We start from the raw sequence: 17789 nt of genomic DNA, 5'->3' as shown, positions 1-17789 counted from the left end.
GATCGCGCTGATTTCGACTTTGCAAAAGCTCGAGAGGCGAACACATGCTGGCTCGATTGCGAGCGACTTATTATTTTCTTTTTCAGCTGCAACGTCGGTAGACTGCAATAATTATAGACGTCGTATGCGCGTCGTCAACTCGATGATGATTTAATTAGCATAATCATCAATGCCTATTTATTTATCTAATCGATAATGATTTTAATGCGATAACAATTTATCGAGTTATACGGATGGGAGATTTTATCAGCTGTCGAGTACAATCAATCAAAGTCGTCATCACTTCGAAACTAACAATGCGAACGATATAAAACCAAATTTACTCCCATTGTTGACCAAAAAAAAAGAAAAAAAAAAGAAGAAGGCAATTGCAGCTTTTAAAACCACGCTAAGTTGCACCACAACATGTATATATGTCATTAAGAAGCTTTTGCAATAGCTGCGCGCCGGAATATATATACATATCCCGAGTTGCGAGAAATGCACCCACTAAGCTTTAGCAGCCGACTTAGACCCACATTCGCGATCGTCGTGCCGCGTGGATCATTTCCTTTTCGTCCTTCGGTCGACGAAATTTTGACGAGTATAATCGCCAAAGCGCGCATGATCTAAGCGAGCGAGAATGATTAACGTCCAACGACGACTCGGAATTCGTTGGGTCTAATTGTACGACATGCTCGTAATATTATGACTCGGCTAATTCGAACGCAGCGGATTGCGATAATGAGATTACTCAATCTCGCTCTTTTCTCGAAATAGCGCGGCGCTTTTGAAAACTTCATCGCGCGCGGATGTGCATTATAATTCGATTTCGCTCGAGAGGAAAGAGTCACTTTTCCTTGTAAGCAAACGAACATTTCCTATTACGCGCGCGCGCATAAAAAACTTCGCCTTATCCGGCTTACATGTACCGATTTCACGGGCAATTTAACGGGCGAGCAGAAAGAGGGTCAGCGTCGCGGCGCGCGATGCAGAATAGATTCTGGCGACGACTCATCGTCAAGTGTGTGTGTGTGTGTGTGTGTGTGTGTGTGTGTCGAGGGGTGGGGGAGGGAGAGGGGGAGTGACAAAACAAAAAGCATGTGGGCCACGAAAACCTTAATTGCTTCTTAGCGCGATAGCCAAAAAGAGCGCGCGCGCGTGCTCACCTTCTTTTTGTCTCTCATCGATCCTTTGCCTCGGACCATGATTTTGCATCCAGTCTCCTGCTCAAGCTGCTTGGCTGTCATACCGCGTGGTCCTAGAATCCTTCCCACAAAATTGAACTGCGAACAGGCAAAGAGTATCGAAGTCAACGATAAATCAATTTTGGCTCACGACGTGCCGTCGAGGCATTGCACCTGCCGAGCGTGTCATGCTGTCCTTTCGCATGCGCTCATATATATCTCTCTCTCTCGATTTCTTCTTCACTCGCTCTTTCGCTTTGGGATCGTCAAGAAGAGGCCGCGCCCTCGAGTCATTATGATAATGACTGCAGCGAGCGAAGAGAGTCCGTGACGCGGAAACGAACGACAACGACGAGCCTTTTGTCAGGCCCGAGAGCTCCAACTAGCTAAGTAACCTCGTTGCTATGATTGCGAGAGACGCAGGCGTCGATTGTTGTGAACCGGACGATATTGCAACCGTTTTGTCATTCCAGCTGACACCCAGCGCAAATCCCTCGGACGTGATTACCGACGCAGGCGAAATTGCTCCGGTCGATAATTGTCAGCGTGTCATTGAGGAATGCCGTTCGCTGACGACGGGCATTGTCTTCCCCTCCCGACTGCGCGACGTATCATGATCGATCGAGCGCGGGAGAGCAACCCGTAGCAGCGGTAAAAGTTCGATTAACCTCGCCCGCATAAGCTCACCTAATGCGGCGCAGGCGAGCACACGCTTTCTTGCGAGTCTTCTAATTCGCTCGAGTGTCCGGCTCCAATTCGTGGTGGACGCTCCTACCGTAACATTGAAAATCGGTCGTTATATATATACGCGCGCGTAATTCAGAATCGCAAATCGCCCTCCCTTGCCCGCGCCACGAAAACAATGGGCAGCGGATCGTTTGCTTCAAATGACCTAAACGATCGTCAATTAGCGGAGCTAGCCTAATCGAATTAGTCGCTGTTCTACACCACGTTTCTTTCTCGCTTCTCTCAGCCATGACCGAAAATAAAACGCCCAAGAGTTTTGGCGTGCGTTACGGGTGTATTTTGACGATCGCGCGACGCTCGGTCGACGGGGTCTCCGTATCGCCTTACATTCCCGAAAAACACACCTACAGTGGATTGCCGTGGCGCAGCCGCGTCCGATCGAGCGCCTGTCGACTCGGCTATTTTCAATTGAAGCGTAGCAGAACGAAAGCACACGCGGCCAATGGGTTATCCAGGTGTAAACGGACCGAGTTGACCGGAGCCGCGGCGGCGGCGGCGGCGGCGACGTTAATATTCTGCCATTGCGTTCGGCATTACGTAGCGGCTTCTGAATGATGTTTGCCGTGCGCATGAGTCATGCACATGCTCGTTGCATTTTATTACGGCTTTATTATCATCGCCTCTCTCTCTCCCTGTCTTTCAATGCACCTCGTTCCAGCTTCTCTTTTTTCCCTGCAGTTCTAGATTTTACGCCGAGACTGTTTTCTTTTGTGTGACTCGCTGAAAAATCAACGTGTACGCGACAAACGTTGCTCGTAAGCGACTGACTTGTCAAATTTCCTTGCTGCTTTGATCGCTCACTAGTTGTCTGTTCTTGTTTCATGCAATTTTCTGAAATTCGCGTTTAATTTTATAGCAGCCACAGCGCAATCAGAACTACCGATTCGTTTTTGGTTCGATAAACCCAACCCACACCTTATGTACTATCCTTACTTGTAGTTTCTACATAAAAAAAAAGAAAAAAAATGCAGACAATTTTCCAGTTTGACGTCGCCATGTGCACGAACATATCTGCGAACGGAAGCAGTGGCAAAAGTCCACGAAAGCCGCTCCGCAACTCTCTCACGCTTTCTCCAGCTCTGATCGACTTAAACGGGTGATGCACGCCACATGCCGCGAAAGAGATTGGCGCGGATTATGGATTTATTTCGTCTCTCCAAAGACGAATCAATATTTGCTCGTCGGCGATCCGAAATTACCGAAAATCCGGACGCAGACGTTGCATTCGGTGCTGCGTCGGCGGGCCTCTGAGGCAATTAACGTTGCGCGCGCTCACGGAAACTCGTGACTCGGCGGCGTAAACACGGCGCTCCGAGGGCCAAGTCGCGTGACTTTCATGCACCGTCGTCCACGCGCCGTAGGAGCATTGTCGCCCGCGAAGAGTTCGTGGCGAAACGCGATACGGCTCGAACTAGTTCGAACGCCAATACGGAAAAAATACGAGAGAATTAATAACCCTCCGGAGAGATTTTTATATGTATAATCCGCGTCGTTGTAGCTCGTAAAAGCGCGAGGCCCTTAAAAATAGCTTTCTCTCTCTCTCTCTCTCTCTCTCGGCGATGGAAGAGAAGCGTTAAGTCGGCAACAGGGCCGTGGAGCTGAAACTCCCGCGAGGAGAAGCATCGCATATTCTATTCCCGGCCAGCGACAGAAATAACAGCTGAGAGAAAGAGCGCCGATGCGGCGGTTGCTGCTTTACGGCGTTTAACGCGCGTAAGAAAGATTCAACGCTCTGCGCATTGACATTTTCCTTCTTTCTTTCTTTCTTTCTTTCTTTCCGGCTCTCCGATTGAATTGCGCCGATGGCGGCGATAGATCCCGATTCTCAAAATCGCCGTCGCGAGAAAGGAAAAGCAGTGCCGTTACTTACGTCTGGATGCTCTTTGACAGGTACGTAGACTTTTTCCGTGAGCGTTGTCACCTCGCCTTCCGCGTCGGGCAACACCAGTGGATCCTTCTTCACGCCGCTGATTTGGAAGAGGCTCGCCCTCACTTTGGCTATTTCTGCAAAAGAAGGTAAAAGCGTTTGTGAGTCGATTTGACTTTCGGAACGCGGACGATTCTTCGCCTCATCCATCCGCGCGGATAAACTTGCGCGATGCGACGGCAACGCTCCTCCCACCCGCTACACCCCCGCGACGACGACGACGACGACGACGACGACGACGCCCATAAAGTTGCTGCCTATGTGAGACGCTAACGTGAGCAATGCCGTCCTTGACACAGTGCGACGATTACAACGCCGCCACCGCCGCCGTCGCAGAACCGCGCCTTTAAAAACAGAAAAACAATTCTAGCGACGCCACAGCGGCGATTAATTCGCAGACGTTCGAGGCGCTGTTGTGGGTGTGTTTTCCGAAGCTGACGACGAATGTGGAATGCTCGGATTTTTTTATTTTGATCGGCGGATTACTGGCGAATCGATACCGCTTTTCGACCAGGCCTCACGACGCATTTCTTTCGCCCCCCGAACGAGTCCTCCCGCGCGCCGAGTAAGAAGCTACTCGGCGCGATAACGGCGCGTGCGCTCGTCGATTCTTGGGCCGCGGCCAGGGCAGGTGCGGTCACGCACGGGGCGTCATTATCAGCGGGGCGCGCCCGGTCAATGCAACAATCGGATTCATCGTGGCGATCGGTCGCGCGCGCGCTGCGACGGCAACGTCGACGTCAGTTCTCCGTTAATTGTTCGTTCAAACGCTCGGCCGTCCCCTTTCGACTCTAGCGATCGTGTCTGCGATTGGCCGCGCGCGCGCGAGATCAATTCTCGCCCGTCCACACGGAGATCCCTCTGATTTTGTCGCGACAAGTTGTATTCCAGTTGACCCTCGCACTCTGCCAGCTGGCTCTGTTCAAACATCATTCAAGTCGGTGCAATTAAAATCGAAGCCGAGTTACGTCATTGATTAACCAATAAACCAATATGAGTAAGTTGGAGGAGCAAAACCCGTCGTAATACCCGTAAAGATAATTATAATCTAGTCTGCTTGCGTAAGATCCACATAGCACTGCCGCTCGTACGGAGAAAATCCAATGGAAAATTACGCCGACAACGTTGCTTTTCGCCTGGAAAAGCGTCTTCTCGAAGGAGCGTTGCGCAACCTCGAGTGCCGCTGCGGCTCCCGCGTGCGAAACGCGACCGATTCTCCCTTCGTCTCGAGATCGATCCTATTCGCGCGAGTCGCAATCGCGAGCGCTTAGATCAGCATTGTACGAGGCAGGAGAAAAGCGGCTCGGGGAAATCGCCGATTATGGGTGTATCGCGCGCTCGCCGCGCGAGTTGACGCAATGCTGCTGCTTCTAGTCCTTGAATACCGCCGATCGGCGTTACTTCCCCCTCCCCCTCCCCGCCGTTACAGAAGGATCGCCGCGACGGTACATATCGCGCTCCACGTCGCTCGTTCTGCCATTGGCAAAGACCACTTTGGCAGAATGGCTCTCGATGCTTCGCTCGTGAGTCATGCGCGCGGCGATGACTCAATTTTACAGCGACAGGCGCCGGTTATGGTCGTCCGCGTCCGCGCGCCTCCGACAAATCCACGGATATTCGGCCCTTCCGAAAATAATGCGCGAGCGGCCGAGCCTCGTGGTCGCTCCTTTGCCGATCGCTCTCCTCCATCTGCCCCGGCGGTCGTTGTGGCGCGCGCGGCGCAAGCCACCCGTAAAAGGTAGGCAAGTCGGCAGCGAGCAATCGAACGGTATATCTTTGCGCGAGGGCGCCGTATTCGGACGTAGGGCGCTATCGCCGGTGCGACGCGATCAGCCGACGTCAAAAATCACAATGGCTCGCCGATAAATCTCGCGTGAGCGCGCCACAGCCGAGCTCCTTCGTTGCTTCTTACTGATTTGGCAAAGCGCTGCGACTCTCGAATAATCCATCTCAATTAAGTCTCGCACGACGACATTATTTATCCGCGGGCTCCGCTTGTCTATCGCCGCTGACCCTCGGCGAAAAACGCGTCGACGGGGCCGCACGCGAAGAAAGCGACGACCGCTAAACGAGGCAAGAAAAAGGATTAGCATAAGTGACTTATTAACGCGAAAAAGCCATGCGACCGAGTTCCTCGGTCTTCCCGCGCCTTATCTTATCGCTCTCCTCGCTCGCGCACGTGACTCTCTATTTTTTATCCTCTTCGTCGTGACGAATTTCACCGCGAGAGAGAGAGAGAGAGAGAGAGAGAGAGAGAGAGAGAGAGAGAGAGAGAGAGAGAGAGAGAGAGAGAGAGAGAGAGAGAGAGAGTCAATTGCCGCCGTTTGCGATCAAACAGAAGATTGTAAACAAACGTTGCGTAATGATATCTCGGCGCACGTGTGTTTCGCGCGATTATCGATGTTACTTTCGGGCGCACGTTGCCAGTCTTGGCGAGTGTGCGCTCGACTTTTGGGGGCAAGTGGCGGCGATCGAAGTACCAGGTGATGGACTTGCGCGCGCACGCTCCGGGCGTGGCGCGCAGTCTCTCGGCGCCGCTGCAGGCATTCCCCGTTCCAGGCCAGATATGCACGCGCGACGACTCCCTTCCCTTCCGCTTTTCCGCGCTCGCTTCTTCTCTCGCTGCGGGCGTCTCTTCACGTCGGATTTCGCCGGCCGAGCCGCGCGGGGATTCCTCGTTTGCGCGCGAGCTGCTTGACACTTCGAGAGAGCGGTTTTCTCCCGCGACGTCGCGTCGTTGGCAATTTTGCATTTTCCAACGCACGAGGCAGACACAGTTGACGGCCGCGAGACGTCGTTATACGGTGCTCGCGGTGCTATTGTCGTCGCGGATTATTGCGCGACGAGGCATTGTTCCAATACCGAAGCAATTGGAAAATGGAAGAGAAACGCGACTTTTTGTGGAGCCAATGTCATGTACGCGAGAGTTAAGCGATGACTCCACTCTTATCGGGGGCCGCAGCCACCGCCATGGTAATGCCAATAATAATCGAGGGCGCTTTACGCGTGCCAAGCATTTCCTTTTGCACCTTTCACGGTCAAGATGATTTTTCACTTTTCTTTTTTATTCAGTGGAGGGAAAGAGACACCGTTGGCGCTATTCGGCAGAGGTTTCCTTCGTTGGCTGTGAAAACGAGCGAATAGCGTATATTTTGCATTATCGCTCGATCGGCCGTCGTAACGCACGACAAAATTGTTGAAATCAGCGGGACGCTCACGACAAAGTTGTCGCGCACTGACGCTCGGACAACAATTCCCATTGCAAAGCAAAGGAAAAAAAGCATCGCTGGCGCACGCGAAATTCGAAGCTGTACATCGGGTTCCGAGCGATCGCGCTCGTCTGGAAATTCACAGCACGGCGCAGCCGGAAATAGCGTGGCGTTCGAATAGTTTTCAATGACGCCGACGCGCCGACGAGAAGCCAACGCCTCTCTCCACCGAGCGATTTTTCGCTCACAACCAAACTGGATCTACTTTTTCGCGTGTGCGTGTGTGTATTTCCGTCTTATACGAGCTCACTCGAACCAGAGAGAACCGCTGTTCTGCGTATTGTGCTTCGAGTTTCAATTCCGATTGATCGTAGGAGAGGAACGTTTGATTGATATTTCGGCTCGTCTGGTACAAAGTACTCGAGGTGGCGCTCGCGATGGAGAAACCAATCGCAGGGCAAGCTTAGAGCTTAAAAAAGCCAAATTGATCGACGAATTTCGTGCTCGTTTCAATCTTAAGACCAAGCAAATATCCAAGCCAGTAGCGAAGAAAACTCAGCGATTTTTTGAGTGCAAGCAATAAGAACGAAATTAAAGTTCTTTTTCAAACCGCTTTCTCAATATACCACGCGAGAGCTTATTAACGTCAACTAACAGCTTCGTTAAACGCCGGTTTGCCAAGTCACCGCGAATCGACGAAAAAGGCAACGAGAGCTCGGCCTCACAGAGATCACAAAAAAAGAAAACGCACACGCGCACGAGGCGCGTAGGTGTAACCGAGACGCCCATAGAGAAATCTCCGTATTTCTTTTTACCTTTCTCTCGCGCGCGTCAACGTTCCTCGATTTGCAAAGCGAAGAGCTCGGTCGGGCAGTTGCTCGGAAGCGCCGCCGAGATAACGCGCGAGAATTTTCGCGCGTGCGCTCGAACGTTACGAAACGAGCGCTCGTACGGGAGATCCCGTCTCTCGCCGTGCACAATCAACGTTGCACTTCGCGTAGACGGGGCTTATCGTCGTCTCGTGCACGCGTGTAACGAGAGCGCTCGAGATAACGCGCCAATTTTTAATTGCCATCCTCGTGGAATTTCGGGAATTTCGGCTGTGCGCACGCGAGCGAGCTTTGCTTGGCACGTTCAAACGTGCGATTTGACGGATCTTCGTTGATATTTAAGCGATTCGAAGCGAATGGCCATTTATTTATGGCTTTCAAGATAGTCACCACATTTTTCAAGTAAATTTTATATTTGAATAATTTCTGGATTTCTTTTGTTTTTTTTTTTTTGTTTTTTTTTTCAAAAAGGAATTTCCACTTGTTGTATGATAAACACTCATCACACTTGCCATTCGAGACCAGAGTAATCTTGAAATCAATACCACAACTTAAACAATACGAAAAAGAAGAAAAATAACCATACGATCATCCTCTGTAATGTTAGCGAATAACAAGCTCTAAATAACATTCAAGATACTACTTTTTTTAGATTTTACTAAAGACGCCTGTCATCTTGGGCAGAAATATCATTGAAGCTTAGTTAAAACCATAAAGTCACTCAAAATATTGATGAGACGTTTACTTTTTCGATTTAAAGCTAAAGTCAGAAGCCTTTATTATTGCGAGAATAGCGACAGAAATATTTTTACTTCGGTGTACAATATATCAGCTGAAAGTATTATTTCTTGAATCTCTGAGCGAAAAACGATCAAAAATGAGCACGAAACTTCCTAACTCGTGCCAAAAAAGCGTTAATGCAATTGGAAAGTGACGCATGATTGCGCGAAAATGCCTTCATCGATGGAATCTCACTTCGCAACCCCTCCTGCACCAAAACCAGTCTGCCGACGAAAGAATTGCGCCAGGTGCGACGGCACTTTTGAAAGCAGTGGTCGAATCGCGGAAAAACGTCTCTCCCACTCCGAAAGAAATCAGGGATTCGTCCCGCGCAGCGCCTCCTCGTTTGATTTCTAGCGGACGACAAAATGCGAAAAGTGGGTAATCGGCGTGACTTGAATCTCCTCGTCTTTCTTTGGACTTGCCTCGGCGGCTCGGCGGCTCGGCGGCTCGGCGCGTCAGACTGCCGATGAAAAGCAACACACACCTAAGGCGACGCCGCGTACGTTTAATTGATTCGGTCGCGCCGACACTCGCGCATACGAATCGTTCGTCGTCCATCTCGATTTGGACGCAGCTCGAACGGCGAGGGGCGCCGATCGTCGTCGGCGACGGCCGCGGCAGATGCGCCCCGGCCACCGTGCGAAGCCGCGCACGCGTCGTCCCGCTCGGGCGCGCCAGGCGCAGGCAGACGCAGATTGGAAAGTTGCCTCGGGAAGGAATCGACAAGCTTGGAAAGCAAGACACGAGTCGTCTAGCTGCTCTCTCGCGACGTCTGAGCAACGGTATAATAATCCGTCCGTTCGCTTCCTCCTCGCGCATACGCGTACGATTGGCGCGGGACATTAGCGGCGATCGCCGCGCGATTTATTCAATCCGCCGCTCGGCTTTCATTTTTGCTGTCTCGCGCGCACGCAGATTGGACGCATGCCCGCGCGATACGCGCGCGCTAACGGTTCTCTCGAACGAAGCTCCCGCGAGATCGGGGCACGATTTTTACTTTTCGATTCTCGCGCGATCGACGAACGTTCCATTGGGCTCCCGATGGCCATTGCTCGACGAGGGCCAACCTCGCGATAGACGACCAGCGACGCCCGAAACGACGGGAAAGATGCAGGGCGGAGCGAAGGGTCGAGCGGTCGGGCGTCGGAGCTTTCGAAAAGCCGACGACCCGTTGGTCCCCACAGCGCGGCACTTGTTCGGCGAAAGTCAATCGGCCAGCCGTAAAGAGGCTGTCTTTCTGCTTTCAACCCCCTCGACATCTCGGCATGCGCGACCCGAGCGCAGAGAGCCAGCTGGAGGAGAGGAGCAGGGGCGCGTACGAAGGCGGGCGCGCGCGCTAGAAAGAGAGGGAGAGACGCGGAATGAATGGAGGAGGCGAGCGCGCAACAGGTACCTGCCCCGCGCGGCGCGACGCCGCCTGGAATCTAGTTTCGAGGGGGGAGATACGTCGCCGGAAAGGTCGATGCACGTGCGCCCCGTGCCAGCGTGCTCTCGGCTTCGCGCGGCGTGCGAGCGTGCAGGAGGCGGCCCTTTCTTTCTTTTCTGCGATCTTCCTCGTGCGCAGTCAGAGCCGCGACTTCGCGCTCGCGCCGAAAGTGGAATGTGTGTCAGGGGCATCCTGCGCGGAATCGAGCGACCGCGCAGGGCGCCGACTGGTTCGCTCGCGACTTCAAATTCAAAGCGAGTGGCAACGAGAGCAGCGAATAAATCTGGGCGAGCGAGTGGGGGGAAAACAGCCAAATGTAATTAGTTGCATTGCGGCAGCTCACCGACAAACGCATTACATATATATATAGAAAGCGGCTTGCGCGCAATGCCCTTTTGGAGAAAGGAAGTGTATATATATAGAGACGGAAAGGGAGAGGGGAGCCCCTTACATATATTTTTTCCACGTGGGAAAACGTAGCTTAGCGACAGGTTATATACATTGTATACACATGCACGCGATGTGGGAGCCCCCCTCTCTCTCTCGCTTTATATTCGGTTTACGCTGGCATCGTGCAAGGAATCAAAAAGTCGCGCTTCGAAAGCAGTGGAATTTCTCTCATGGCTCTCTCTCTCTCTCTCTCTCTGTCTCTCTCCGCGAAGTTCGAGCGCGAGGGCAATTTTTCCACCTCGGAGATTTTCATCGTCTTGGCGTATTGCAAAGCGCTGGCTTGACGTTCGCTTTGTCGCGCACAGAGGAGAAGCTGCCGAAGCAATCATCGTTGCGCCGACACTGATGTATGAATAATTTAAGAGCTTCTCGAGAAAGAGAAAAGGTTTCTCGAGTACCGAACGAGAGAGACAGAGAGAGAAGAAAAAAGGTCAAGACATGCGCAAGGAGTGTGACGGCATTAGTGTGGGTCAGCCTCCGAAAGTGGATAACGTCAATTCCGTCGTTACTAAGCTACACGTAAGGCGGAAAGAAGTGGCATTGAAAAAAGAAACGGAAAAATATTTTCTTTGCAATTGTTGTCGATTATTTGCGGCAATTCGCGTTTCCTTACGATTACATTGGTCGCGGGCGTTGCGCGCGTACTCGTTTGTGCTTAAATTAAAAAGTGAACATACAGGTTTTTTTTTCTCCGGCCGCTTTGCGGTATCGATTTCGCGCTGCTCCGCGATTATTCAATTATCAAAACGACATAATTAGAAGCGACCGCATACACGACGCAAAGACTCGCAAATAGCTCGATGAGTAATGCGCACGGCTTGACCGTCGCACCTTCAAATGCGATTTCCACGGCAATGAACGTTAATCGCGAGAATTTCCCACAAAAGCCATTGGACGGCGATCGACAGGCGCAAGCCAACAGGAGCATTAGTCACGCCGTTCTATAGCTACTGCAGCTGTCGTTTGCTCGGCAATCTGGAGACGAGGAGAGGCGATCGGTCATTTATAATTTTGCAAAACTTCGTATATACAAGAGAATAGCTGGTTGAGCGCGCGCAAGCCACGAGTGCGTATAAATATCAACGCCGCGTCGGCAGCCGATGAAACCGAGTCCTTTCTCGCGAACGAGAGAATAAAACGTATACACCGTTATGCAGCTGTCTGCTGAATGGGTGCGCCTCTCTCTCTCTCTCTCTTTCGCTCGTCGACATTATATAGTTCCGATTACACTCCGCGACACGACTGCACTGCTAGCCGCCGCGAGGGGTCCATCGTCCGTTCGCTTTTCTTTGTCCGTCGCGACGTCGATGGAAAGATGGAGGGCGCGTCGCGGGACGAGAGGAAGGCCGCCGTTTTCAGTGGACGCGAGGGCTCCTCTCGGCGCTCGTCCGGCGAACCGCACGCCGCGAGATATTTGCTCTCCGGCGCGCTCGGGCACTGCGCGCGTACGCGCGGGAGCGTCTGCGAGCCTTTCTATTTCCAGCAGTTGCACAGAGGCGTTGTGCCACCGCGCGGCCGCTCCCGAGTTAATAATGTATTCGGAACCTTCAAAACGCGGCCGCGAGTCAAGTCCAGCCGGGCGAGGATCGCGCTGCTCCGATTTGATTGACCCACTCGCGAAGGGGAATCGGCCCGACGAGGGCGAGACGAGCAGGCGGTTGCGAAGGAAAGAGCGCGTGTCGCCGGCAGGAAGTGGAAATCGATCGCTCGCACGGACGGTCCAGCGCCGCGCGCGCGCGCGCGCGCCCGCGATTCTGGAGCACGGGAGCGCGAAGCCTTTCGAAAACGCTGGCGATAATGATAGCCGAGAGGGCCGCGCGCACGTGCCTCGGCCAACGAATTTCCAAGCCTCAACATGGGGTACGCTGCTGCGCGCGTGCTCAACGTTCGCTCTGTGCGGGGGCCTAGGCGCACTCTCTCTCTCTCTCTCTCTCTCTCTCTCTCTCCCGAGAAACGCTCACTCGCCTTCGTCTATATTTGTCTCTGGATTCGGCCGTTTATGTGTTATTCGCGCGTGATTCACGCCGCCGGCGCTGCTCGGCAAGCCGTTCTCTCCGGCTGCCCCGACCTATTTATACGGCGCTGTTTTATGAGTTATTGTCTGGAAATCGTCGCTGGCGCAGGTTCGTGTATTACGCAACGAGCCGCCGAGCCGACGAAAGCCGATAATTGAGCGCTCTCGCGGGAGAAGAAGAAGCGCCGGATAGGCGAGGCGCGTTATTGACACCGAAAGAGAAGCGCCAGCCGAGCGAGAATGTCATGTAGCTAATGTTAGAGGATTACGTTGCTCTCGGGCTCCGCAGTAGCAGCGGCGGCCAGCCGACGCGCGCCCACGCCGACGATAGAGAGGGAGAGCAATTGCCGAGCGCGCTCGCATAGTTTGGCTCGGCGGTGCGCCGATCGACGCTTCGTTTTCGCCGCCTTCGATTCGGGAACGACGACGGGGGACGAGCGCGAGCGGCTCGCGCCTCGCCGACGATCGATCGGAGGCGGACGCGGGAAACGCGCAACAAGTAAGCGCAACAGCTGTGCGCCGACGGGCGCCGAGGATAAGACCGTCTTTCATCGCGCTCGCGCCTGCTCTCCGCGCCACATGGCGCGCATCGGATTTTCGCTGCGTTCCGATTCGATCGGCCCCGCTCCTGCGCGGAAATTCTGCCCCCGTCCCGACGCCGTCGACGTTCGTCGGAGCTCCGCGCTGAGCCGACGAAATCGTGCCATTTTTTCCACGCGAGCCGTGCGGAGCGCGGGGAGAGGAGGAGGAAGAAGAAGAAGACGAAGAGGCTGAAGTGAGCCGCAGGTCAGCACGCGGTCATTGGCCCTTTCAAGGGCCACCAACGCGAGCCGCCGGCGTTGCTTCTGCTGCGCGCTCGCGCGCGCGGTCCGCCGCATGTGAATGGGAATCTCGAGACGACTGAACGCGTCCCTCCTTTTCCCGTTCGCTGGCTTACGCGAGGACGCGACGTGTTTTCGGGCGGGGACGGCCTGTGTACCCGACGCAGAGCCGACGCCGGGCGCTCGGCGCATCTGGAAGTGCTTTTCGACGTTTCCCACCGGGAAAGCGCGCGACGCCGAGGGCGTCGAGTTGTCGGAGCGGCGCGCTTCGATCGATTTCGGAACGGTCGGCGTCGTCGAGGCGACCCGCTGCCAAACGAAACGGTCGAAAATAAACTCGCCTCGCTAATGAGCAGATCGAAAACAGACAAAGATTCGCGACGGGGCAAGCGAAAAACAATCGAGAGGCAAGAGTGACGTATCAAAACGAAATTCATTCCAAGATTTTTATTCCGAGCAGCAGCAGCAGCAGCAGCAGCAGCAGCAGCGCGAGAACAAGAAGCGCGCAAAAGATGTTAATATCAAGATGAGGAAGATGAAGAAACGCTCAAAGTGGAGGGGAAGTAACGACGACGACGTCGCTCTAAAGGGGGCAGAAGCAGAGGAAGATGTGAATTTGTGTTAATTCCTTCTTCCACTTGAATCGCAGTACGTTTCGAAGCGTTTCTTGCTCGCGCGTTCGTGCTTCTCATGCTAATCCATTATGTCGCGAGCGAGTCGATGTAACTCATACGGCGTTGCGAATTTGACGACCTCGGCTGCAAAGCAAGTTGCCTTGATAATCGTCGCGACAAACGCAAACTTAACTTGAAGTTTCTTTCAATTATCAAGCTCGAAATACAATGAGTTGCCGGTAAATTTATAGCTTGACAAAAGTATCTCAATCCAATTTCACAACAGAGAGAGAGAGAGAGAGAGAGAGAGAGAGAGAGAGAGAGACTCACGCACACAAAAAACAAATCTGACGGCTCCTCGAACAAAAAAAATTGGTCGGTCTTTTCATTCGAAGCATGCGCCTGCGGCGATGATTCATAATTGAGAATTCGAAAACGTCACAGGCATTAGCGACTATACCCGTGTAGTACCTCGCTGGAAATTACAGTTAAGAGCCGAGTTTGTTTTCTCCATCTCCGTGTGGGATGCAAACAGCCATTGTTACGGTTATTTAATAAAACAGCAATAACAACAAGCAAAGCAGGTTAGAACGGGCGTGACAAGCTTGGCCGATTAGATCTTCTTATATTGCGAATATCTCACAATCGTCGTGTTTTCTCGAAAAACAGATTCGCTACGATGGAATCCACGCATTGGTAATGTAGAATTTCCCGTCACACGAAAACGAAAACTAACGAACCTCGACGAGTCTTCCTGCTGCGATCGAACTACGACATTTCCAAAAAGAAAAAGAATGAACGGTTCGTTTCCAAAATGAGATTTTTCAACGAGATGAGATAAGTAAACAAAGTGCCAGGAAATCAATGAAACGCCCACTCGATCATTCATCCCTGCGTAAGTCGAGATACGTAATTCCCTCTCTTTCTCTCGCTCGAGAGTTCGCCGGCTATATCCTTTTAGGGCTCGGAGAGAATGGAGCGTGTGCGTATGTTTGCTCGACGCACGTTTTCTTTCCGAGGGAGAGAGGAGAGAGAGAGAGAGAGAGAGAGCACGTGGACCGGTCCGGCTTCTTGTGCTTTCGAGCGATTTTTACACGAGGTCAACTCTTTCTTCTTCGCGAGTAAGCCGTTGGCGAGAGGCGACCATAACAAATACGTTTGTTTTCAACGGAGAAAAAGCAAGAAAGAAAACAGCTGCGAGTATCGTAAAAGCGTCCGGAGCGAGGCGAAAATAAAGAAAAATCGAGCGTCCTCGTCCCTTACACGCGCACGGAGCGTTTAATAAGGTCGCGCGAGCGAGGATCCCGGCGTCTCGAGTCGCCAAATTAAAATCGGAGAGTCGGTTCGTGCCGATCGAGGACGTCGAGAACAGAGGAAAAGTCCCTTGTTTCTATCGCTGGTCGCGGCACGAGCGCGCGAGAGGAGTGTAGCGTCGGCTTCACTCGGCGAGTATATAGTGCTCGAGGAGTCGGAGGAATGCGGTCGCGTTGGTGGGGAAGGAGAGAAGAGGCGCAACAGAGAGAGAGAGAGAGAGAGAGAGAGAGAGAGAGAGAGAGAGAGAGAGAGAGAGAGAGAGAGAGAGAGAGAGAGACGCGAGCAAGGACGGGGAGGTATATTACAACTACCGAGTGTTATGCTGTATCCTTTAAAGTCGTTGACTTGAACAGCCGCGGCAAGGCGGAATCAGCTGCGTCGTCTCATTGTTGGCCGGCTCGCGGAAAAACTCGTTTCCCCGCCGAAAACCTGCTTCACCTCGTCGCGGCGACTTTCGTTCCGCGAACAGGCCTCTCAATTTGTGCACCGTCTGCGCGCACGCAGATCGCGTCGTTTAAAAGTCCGCGCCGCGCGCCGATTGCCAATTTCCAACGCGCGGCCTTTCCAATGGAAACTACTCGCGCGAGCGCGCGCTCTGCGTTCGTTACGTAAATTTTTGCGGGCGCCGGGCGCGCACCGGCACGCCAAGCGAGAACGGCGCAGCAGCGCGGCTTTCCAATCGAACTCGGGGGGCTAAATCGCGGCGGAAGCGTTTCCTCGGGGCCAGACGAGAAGCGGCGCGCGCCGTCCGCTCCGGCGATAAATCTGGCCGTTTAGCGAGCGCGAGCGGCGGCGCGAGCGGCGGCGCGAGCGGCGGCGCGAGCGGCGGCGCGAATCGCCAAAAAGGCGAGCGGAGGCAAAACGAGCCCGCTGACCCGCCTGTCTAAGCTGGCAGAAGCCGACGCGGCCGAGTTTTCGCGGGCGGACACGCGCGCGACGATTTCGAAAGGCCGCACCTGCGAGCGGCTTCTATTCGCGCCACTGGGTCAGCCGACGAGAAATAGATCCATCGGCCTGATCCGCGCGGCTCGCGCGCGTTGTTGCGCTGGCCCGCTTCCTTCCTACAACTCGCCAAGCTCTTTCGACGAAAAGCCCCCCCCGATTCTCTCGGCTCTCGGCTGTGCGCGCAGCCCCCTTAGCCGCGTTCGACCGGCGGCGTTTCGCGGAAAAAGCGCCGCATCGCTCTGCGCACAGCGGACTTTTCCAATCAGCGGCGCTGCAATTACTCAATCGGCGTCGATTAGCCGCGCGCCGGCGAAAAATCAAAATCTAATAAGTCTCGGGCGCGCGCGTTTCAAGTCGACGTAGTGGGGGAGGAGACGCACGTGGCTTCGGTAATCCGATACGAGAGAGACGCGAGATCGAGAGGACTATGGATTTCGCATTTTCATCGACATTCGTACTTTGCGCGCAACAGAGGGCTTCGTTGTTTACCCGCTTAATTTTGCACTTACACGGCTGAGAACGGCTTGTTGCGACGACTTCTCTTTCTTTTACGCTAACGAGGCGAGAGAAGGCGTCGGCGTTGGTCGTTTTGTAAGAGCTGGAGATCGAAAGTTTCGTCGAGTGAGCGAATTACGGTCGTCGGTTAATTGCGCCTTCAAATTATTTATCGGCGGCAATGACCATCCGCGAAATTCCCACACGTCAATTCGAAATCGCGAGAGCAAAGCGACGCGACGTTGCGTCTCCCGTTGACGCGCTGTAAGCGTTACAAAAGTGAAGCAAGGTGCGCGTATGTGTCGGAAAACTGGTTCCCCGGAACATTTGTCGAGAGATCTCGCGACCTGCCTGCTTCTCTCGCTAATCTTTCCCTCCTAGATTCGAAAGGTATTACGTGCGAAAACGAAAGTTGCCGTACACTCGCGCACAAAAGTCCTCAAAAGCAATTAGCACCCCGAAATAGTCAGCCCTTAAAAGTGCATTTCACACTGACGCAACTGACGCGCGAGTTTGTCGCCTATTACGGCGAAAAAAAAAAACGTCGTCTTGGCCAATCTGTCTTTTTTCTCTCGCGGCGTTACTGCTGCTGCTAAATAATTAATGTGCGCGAAAGTAACGTACTTCTTTTTTTTCCGCAAGAAAGCGGTCGTTAAAAGGTACATACCTTCCCGTTCGGGATAAAGAGAGAGGAGTTTACGAGTACATGCCGCGAAATTTATCGGCGATAAGCCCTTGCTTATTTTCTTTCTTACATTTTAAAAATTTGATGCGAGCGACAGCTACCGAGCACCTAACTTTTTATTTTTTAGAAGCTGTAACTATTTTCGAGCGAGTTGGAGATACGAAGAACAGTAGCTTTGGCGATTAATTTACTCGTGATATTCGAGCGAATATACGTGGGAGAAATAAAAAATAAAGTATTTTTCGAAACCAGACACACATAGTCAGCTATAAATATGCCTCCAAGATCAGCATTAAGTGCCGAGTTAAATTATTTTTACCGATCGTGAGCACTTTCTCTTCTCGAAAAATTCAACGACCGTAC

General features: G+C 52.9%; 1 protein-coding gene across 4 annotated transcripts in view; it reads right to left on the bottom strand.

The window, feature by feature from the left end:
* LOC131663058 (protein held out wings) overlaps positions 1 to 17789 on the bottom strand; it is a 32960-nt gene that overhangs the window by 14091 nt on the left and 1080 nt on the right. For all 4 annotated transcript variants that reach the window (XM_058933132.1, XM_058933130.1, XM_058933133.1 and 1 more), the window contains exons 2-3: positions 3784 to 3917; positions 1149 to 1265 (exon numbers count right to left, since the gene is read on the bottom strand). In XM_058933132.1, the coding sequence (XP_058789115.1) occupies positions 1149 to 1265; positions 3784 to 3917 (251 nt within the window). The remainder of the gene's footprint in view (positions 1 to 1148; positions 1266 to 3783; positions 3918 to 17789) is intronic.

Source organism: Phymastichus coffea, unplaced genomic scaffold (assembly GCF_024137745.1).
Source record: "Phymastichus coffea isolate CEN01 unplaced genomic scaffold, Cenicafe_Pcof_1.1 PCOF00031, whole genome shotgun sequence".
In the NCBI taxonomy this organism is placed as follows: domain Eukaryota; kingdom Metazoa; phylum Arthropoda; class Insecta; order Hymenoptera; family Eulophidae; genus Phymastichus; species Phymastichus coffea.
This window is presented reverse-complemented; position numbering and strand designations above follow the sequence as displayed.